At 41.2% G+C, this 7,484-nt stretch overlaps 1 protein-coding gene across 2 annotated transcripts; it reads left to right on the top strand.

The window, feature by feature from the left end:
- Positions 1 to 1,514: 1,514 nt before the first annotated feature.
- Positions 1,515 to 5,846, top strand: LOC126390370 (protein CutA homolog). 2 transcript variants are annotated; one of them, XM_050044645.1, is made up of 7 exons: positions 1,515 to 1,654; positions 3,468 to 3,533; positions 3,693 to 3,841; positions 4,165 to 4,224; positions 4,439 to 4,484; positions 5,044 to 5,093; positions 5,285 to 5,846. In XM_050044645.1, exons 2-7 carry the CDS (start codon positions 3,471 to 3,473, stop codon positions 5,382 to 5,384), a joined length of 468 nt encoding a protein of 155 aa, XP_049900602.1. In that variant the 5' UTR covers positions 1,515 to 1,654; positions 3,468 to 3,470; the 3' UTR covers positions 5,385 to 5,846. The 2 variants fall into 2 exon arrangements, with proteins under 2 accessions (XP_049900602.1, XP_049900603.1); XM_050044646.1 differs by lacking the exon at positions 3,468 to 3,533 and having other exon boundaries at positions 1,569 to 1,654.
- The last annotated feature ends 1,638 nt before the right edge of the window (positions 5,847 to 7,484 follow it).

The raw sequence follows: 7,484 nt of genomic DNA, 5'->3' as shown, positions 1-7,484 counted from the left end.
GCTCGGCAGTGAGCGTGGAGGCCGGGAGTGGAACTGCCGATTCAGTCCGTGCGAACGATGAATCACTCACGAGGCAGGGTGCAAGGAGGGACTGCCTACCGTGTGACGAATCACTCGGTGAACAAATCACTCAGTGAACGACATAACCCCGATCCCTGAGTGATTCAAATCACTTCCTCTCAGTGATAAACTTTCACAGGGACCGTTTTCTCCAAGCTAACGGCTAATGTAACCAGGAGTCAAGCCACGTGAACACAATCACACACCTCCCCATTGTTTTAACAGACTTAAGCCCCTTTTACACTGCCAGATTTTCCGCAAATGTTGGGCCGTTTTGCCGGCCAGCTGCGAGCATTTATACACACAGAGCCGGACTGGCGAGTTGATCCGAGGTGCCCAATTTTCCGCCTTGTAGGGTAGTCATATTGGCGGAATCCTTTTAGTTTAAACAGACCGAGGCAGCCTTCTGCCACAGGAGGGGCTGTTGAAGACTTGTGGGAGGAGCTGTTGATGACGCCGCATGTGCGACCCACTGGCACGGTGGATAAACAGGAAACAGCTGATAGCAGGAATTAGCGAGAGGGAAACGCAAACCTGACAGACACTGTAAAGATGAGCAACTGGGGAGACAAGGAATTGCGCGCCCTCCTTGCCCTCACAAACGAAGAGGCCATTAACCGTCAGATGACGGGGATGGTGAAGAACGGGCCAACTTACGAGAGAATCGCCGAAGGCCTGACTAGCCGCGGCTTTCCTTCCACATCACTGTTTACGTCACACGCTGAGCTACACGTTTTGTTACTTGCTCACGCCCCCCATTGCCCCGAAAAAGGCGCATTCTGTATAACAAAAGTAGGTAGGTGGCATTTTGCTGCACTCCCCGATTTTGTTTTTATATTGCCAATGCTGAAAAAAGACTGATTGGGCTTTCCTGCAAATTTGCACAACTCCTGTCTAAAAAGGGCTTTAGTTTCCAGATAAACAAACTTAAAAGGTTAGGCTGGCCAGTAATGAGACTCACCAGTGCAGGGCAGACGCAGCAGCAGCTTAGCCGTGTATCAGTTCAGTAAGTTGGACTATGCAGTACACAGTCGGGGCTCCTCCCGCCAAGCACTTAACGATTAAATGAGTCTTTTGAACGAATCTTTTTAATGAACTGATTCTAGTGATTCAGTAACATCTCAAAAACTGCTTTGCCCATCACTAATTCATCCCCAAAGATTAATTATTATTATTATTTTCATGATTATTATTATTATCGTGGTTTGTTTTTATTACCATTGATTATTATAATTATTTAATTATTAAAATGTAATATTTATTATTGTTACAAGCCCTAAATGTGCCTTACATTCTTGTCGAGACACCAGATGGCTTATAACAAAGGAAAAATGTGACAGACAAAGACATGATGTAGCCTTTATAGATGTGTGTGCATATATGTTGTGGTTAATTATCCACGATTAAATGGACAAAACCCTTTCTTTTCTTAACTTCGTTCTTTACTTTGACTAACATCAACGAAGCCTTGAACATGAAAGGGTCTGAAGAGAGCAGCTTCAGACTCCACTGCTGATTTACGACAGTTTCACAAACACACAGTCGCCTCGCTTTACGGCAGTGTGTGTCGCTCGAGCCAGGCAGCTGTCAGAAGGTAATGAAACAAAAAACACTCTTAAATGCTTCTGCTTTTCCCGCTCGTATTTACCAGATTATCTGACGTTATTTTATAACTCCGTTTTGTGGTTTTACTGTTTCACAAACTCACCAGTGTTTCTGCTCCCGAGTAACAACGACTAACGTTACTGCTAACGCTCACACATGCTAACTGCTAGCTAAACACACCCCGTCTGCAAGTCACCTGTAAACTAGAAACTATCACTGTTCAGAGGTTGGGAGCAGTGCACAGGTTTTGTGTGTCATATTTGTATTATCCCTGTGAGGAAATGGCTGTCTGATATCCACAGCATGTTTAGTAAATTAGCGACTTAGCTAAACTGTCTGCATGCTCTGCTAGTGTACGACAACAAGTACAACATCTCAGACTGTGCATATGAGCAGGTCTCACATTTGAAACATGGCAGCAATAACTATGTGAATATGTTAGCTGACCAGTGGTGGAATGACGTTATATTTACTCTTGTACCACATGTAAATACAGTTTTGAGGAACTTGCATTTTACTGAATGTTTCCATTTAATTCTACTGTAAAGTCTTTTGATTTAAAGCAGTATTATGTTACTGATCTACCCAGTAGTACACAAAGTATTCAGAGTTGGCCCCACATTTACAAAGTACAACCAGGGACAAGGGAGGTGTCTCTAACAATTCCCCTTTCATTTAAACAGAAGTTTAAACTTTATTTATTAGTGTAAAGGTTAGGAATCACTCAGAAACACAGTCAAAGTCAAGCACAATTTAATAAATAAGGTTAAACATTGTCCAAAAAAATATTGTGTGTATTTTAAGAGCCATTGTAAATGGTCGATCACATTTTTACAACCAAATCCTATTTTAAATCCCTCTGAAATGTGTGGCATTTTGCGCAGTGTAGGCCTATGATGAACATTGCACATCATCCTGCAAAATATAGCAACAACTCACTAAATAAAAGTTTAAAAAAACAATTTTGAAATTGGGTTTTTAAAGCCCAGTTCAGACCAAAGATTTGTGACAAGACAAGTTGAAACAGGCAGCTCATTGCAATGTGTTGTTCTGAAACGTTCTGAAAACCTGCCGCTTCACACCAATGCAACTAGGTGAGACAGTGTATCATCTCTATGCAACAGCTCTCTGTACTTCTGTTGTGATTTCCAGCTTTCCAGGCTGATTTTGTGGCTGAATATAATTTGTAGCTTCTTGAAATATGAATGAGGATAGTGATAGTGAGATACTGGCTACAGCTGCATTTGTAGTAGTGATGAAATGGTAAAAAACATTAAAAAAAAATGAGCATCAGATGGACTTTATTTATAATAAGTACGCCACATTTATATAAATAAGCAGCGGCAAGTTATCAGTCAGTGAGAATGTCTATGTCTGCGGGGGCGTAAGCACATACAGCGAGCAGCAGCAGTGACCCACCGTCCAACCCCGGCACGCGATGAGGATGGAAACAGGGCTCGGCCACAGCAGGCGGACGCGCTGTCTGCGTTCATTTTGACTTGACCAGCGGACTTCACTCCAAGCTGATTGGCTGTAGAAACAAGTGACATGCTTTATGTCCTAAAACCAGCCGCTGGTGATTTGGCCAGCTGAGTTGCAGGTGACACAATCAGCCGGTCAGTTCACACCGCTGCAACGTTTCTCTGCAATACTCCAAAACAGTTTTGTCTCGTCGCAAATCTTTGGTTTAAACTGGGCTTTACTTGTAATGGAGTTTTTTACACCATGGTATGTTTTACTTAAGTTAAGGATCCTCTTCCACCACTGTGTCTGGCTAACTGGTATGTTTATGACCCGCTCAGGCAATGCGAATTGGACTGCCCAGTGCAGAGACACTGCAAGGTGGATCCTTGAAAGCTTTGGTTGTGGTGAGTGTGTGTTCCTATCATGTTCCACGCTCTATATAGATGTCTCTAACACATTTGAATAGTTTGTCCATGTCTTTTTCCTCCATGCCTTGCTCTAATGCTCTAATGTATGTAACCTGTTGTTGGTTGGGTTTCATCCTCTTCCTCCTCCTTTTCCAGACGGTGCTCCTGAGTGTGTTTATGTTCCAGCTGCTAAGGACTGTTGGACTGAGGGCGTTTTCCATGGCATCTGAGACGTACACGTCAGGCACACACTCTGCCGCTTTCGTCACTTGTCCTAATGACACAGTGGCTAAAGAACTAGCCAGGTGATACAATCAGCAGCAGCTTAATTCTGTTTTAGAAATGTGTGAAATGTGTAACCTTTTTTTTCAACATGATTATAGAATAAAAGATAAAGTAAAAGTTGGGAAAATCCTCTCTTCTTGGTGTGTCTCTCCTCTGTTACTCATTCGAATGAAAATGAGATGTCCCGTTTGATTGTAAATAATTTTAGCTCATATTCTTCATCAGCCTGCAAAACAAATGCACATTTTCGTTTCTGCCATTCACTCAATATCATTTAGCATTCTTGCCAGTTCGTTCATGCAAATTCATGTGTGGCTGATTCTGTATTTCTTCTGTCTCTCAGGGGTATTGTGGAAAGGAAGCTAGCTGCGTGTGTGAACATCGTCCCAGCAATCACATCGGTGTAAGTTTTGAGATGGCTGCTTTACACTGTTATGTCTGACTGGTTTGTCTGTGTTTTAAATATTCACAGGGTGTTTTTGCTTAATGACGGGTTTCCTGGGCAGCATTTGAAATAAATGATTTTATCCTTTAAAAATTGGTGCTTTTTAAACAAATGAAAAATGACAAGAAGGATTTATGACATGACAGATTCCTTATTTTGTTTGCTCCTTCAGATATGAATGGCAGGGTAAGATTGAAGAGGACAATGAAGTGCTTCTGGTGAGTATTGACTTAAGTGTTGTAATAATTTATGCTGTGAAATTATCAATCTAAATGCATCAAAATCCTTTTAATACATGGGGTTAAATCCTGTCACTGCTACCATTCATTTAAATGCTGATATTGCTACAGCTGCAATTGTATTACTGCTCTTCTTACTTCTACCACATGCACTACTAGTACTAACTGCTGCAGATAGCATTACTGCTACAACTGATCAAAAACCTAATTGCAACTTCTTCAAAATTTCCTGTCAATTGAATTTACAATTGAAAACACGGAGCCCATTTCATAGAAGATACAGAGATATATATCATCAGTCACATCAGTCCAGTCCCGCCAGCTGTCCCTTTAACACAGATGTTGATTTGTTGCTGCTACTGCGTCCACTCCCGACGACTTTGTTCCCCCTGTTCTGAGAGAGGGAAAACAATTTGGGTCATCCTAGACACAGAATAGTTTTTTAAATACCAAAGAAATACACCTGTGATAGAGCAATAAAATTGTCTCAACTGTCTGATGAGCTGTGGAGCTGACCCAGTGTCTCTCTCCTCTTTAGATGATTAAAACAAGAAGTACCAAGGTGCCTGCTCTTGCCGACTATGTCCGGTGAGTTTATTTTTAAACTCAGTGCAGAAAACACCTTCCTCCAACCCAGCTCTCACGGGAACACCGTGTTGCTCCATTATCTGCCATGACTCAAGCGGTCAAAGAGTATGGATTTAATTACTGCTGCTTAAGTGTACTGTGTGTCTTTCTGTGCTCCCAGCTGACTCATAACTGCACGTTCTTCTCTTCAGCTCTAACCATCCTTACGAGGTGGCCGAGGTCATCAGCCTGCCTATTGACCAGGGCAACCCGCCCTACCTCAAGTGGATAGGGGAAATAGTCCCTGAGTAAGGATGGATGAGTGGATGAATTCATTCATGGATTAATGTTGGAAAACATGTACACAGTTACTGTTTCCTTTGAAGAGACGTCAAGACACTATCCAAATCTGTAATGGTATGTCTAACTGCATACGACCAAGAGTTAGAAGACAATTGAAAGTGCCCATTGTGTGAATAAGTACCACACTGGGAGTTTTGAAATGATTCAAATTATGATAGAGCTAAGATTTTCCTTTTTGCTGCGCTCCAGCCATCATTTGATTCTTTTAAGTGCTGAATATTTTCCCTTCCAGTATGTTTACCTCTAGAGGGCAGCCTTGGTCTTTAATTTTCAGAGTCAACCAGGTGCAGAATGAACTGTGCTGCAGCTTTGACTTGTCTGAAAATGCCACTAAAATGTTTGAACAGACATCTGATAGATTTCCATGGTGAAAGAAGCATTTTTGCAATAAAGAGGAGGATAATTTTTTAATTGGTTTGAAGTCTTTCTTGGTGAACAACACACAGTAAGGCTGAGGTCATAATGACGAACATGACAACAGTTACATACATGTAATGTACACACTACATACTGTATACATGTACACGTGCAGAAGTTCAAGTGACACAATTGCTTACAACACCACGTTTTATTGAAGGACAAAAATATTTACACACCACTATAATCTGTCGTGCAGCACGGTGGTTAGCACAGTCATCTCACAGCAAGAGGGTTCTGGGTTCTGTCAGGTTTGCATGTTCTCCCCATACCTGCGTGGGTTTTCTCCGGGTCCTCCTTAAGTCCAAAGACATGCAAGTAAACTTAACAAGGGACTCCCTTAGGAATAAATTGAGTGTCAATGGCTGTCTGTCTGTGTGCGCCTCTTGCCCAGTGTCAGCTGGGATTAGCTCTAGCTCCCTCACAACCCCCTGAAAGGATAAGCTGGTATAGCTAATGGAGGATGTATAGAACATCATCTGTAAACATTTATTTAGCCCACTCCCACCACTTTATATTTTACCAGTGCTCTGACAACATTGCAGATTATACATCAAAATGCAAACACTGAAAACAAACCAAGAAAAAAACATGTAGCAGATTGTATAGATATAACCTGCCCATCTGGAATTTGACATAAATCTCTGAGCCATAATTAAATGTGACATAAAATATAGAAACCACAGTACAGTACATAACACACATTAACTATTTCAACTGCCATAACCCATGGTTTTCTTCACATTGATCATATCAACATAGTAACAACAAACATAAAGCAGAGAATCCTCAAAAAAATATATATCTGTGCTAAAAATAACACTTAACATAGATGTTCATCGCCGACAAGAGTTAAAAGTTGTTTTTTATGCTCCAGTGATGCATATAGTCTGTTATGTGTTAGAGAGAAATATCTTTTACATGTTGCCTTCATAATTTAAGAGGATGAGGATAATAAATAAATAAAGAAATACAATCATCTACACACACTGTGCAGTTTTCTTACTAGCATGTTTTAAAGACAAAATCATATCTTAAAAAGTTCCACTCACAGAAAAAAAGACTTTAAACCTGCTTCCTCTTGAAACCTGTTGGATACCTATTTACTGTAGAGGGTTGCTGGCACTGTTATGTGTTGCGCATCTCAGGTAGCAAGCTAAAGCATGTAGTCAGGTAACCTCAGAGGTCCAGTGTGTAGAATTTCGAGGAATACATAGGCAGAAATGAAATACAATGTTTATAACAATGTTTATCTTAGTTTTCTCAGTTACCTGAAGGTAAGAATAGTGTTTCTGTAACATTTAAGGGATAGTGCACCCAAAAATGAAAATTCAGCCATTATCTACTCACCCATATGCCGAGGGAGGCTCAGGTGAAGTTTTAGAGTCCTCACATCACTTGCGATCCCAGGGGAGAGGAGGTAGCAACACAACTTACTTACGGCGCCCCAGATTCAAACGTCCAAAAACACATAATTGAAACCACAAAATATCTCCATACTGCTCGTCCGTAGTGATCCAAGTGTCCTGAAGCCCCGACATAAAAAGTTGTTTGGAAAAACGTCATTTGAACTCTGTTATTAGCCTCATTGTAGCCTGTAGCTCTAACTGCCTCTCTGTACACCGCGCTCAC

Source organism: Epinephelus moara, chromosome 5, assembly GCF_006386435.1.
Source record: "Epinephelus moara isolate mb chromosome 5, YSFRI_EMoa_1.0, whole genome shotgun sequence".
NCBI lineage: Eukaryota > Metazoa > Chordata > Actinopteri > Perciformes > Serranidae > Epinephelus > Epinephelus moara.
The sequence above is the reverse complement of the archived record's forward strand: the minus strand, read 5'-3'. Positions and strand labels throughout refer to the sequence as shown.

Bases quoted from the DNA above. Each gene is read 5' to 3' on its own strand.
- LOC126390370 (XM_050044645.1), top strand. From the start codon at position 3,471: ATGCGAATTGGACTGCCCAGTGCAGAGACACTGCAAGGTGGATCCTTG. The intron at 4,485-5,043 runs GTGAGTATTGAC...TCTCCTCTTTAG, and splicing joins AGGACAATGAAGTGCTTCTG to ATGATTAAAACAAGAAGTAC. The intron at 5,094-5,284 runs GTGAGTTTATTT...TCTTCTCTTCAG, and splicing joins GCTCTTGCCGACTATGTCCG to CTCTAACCATCCTTACGAGG.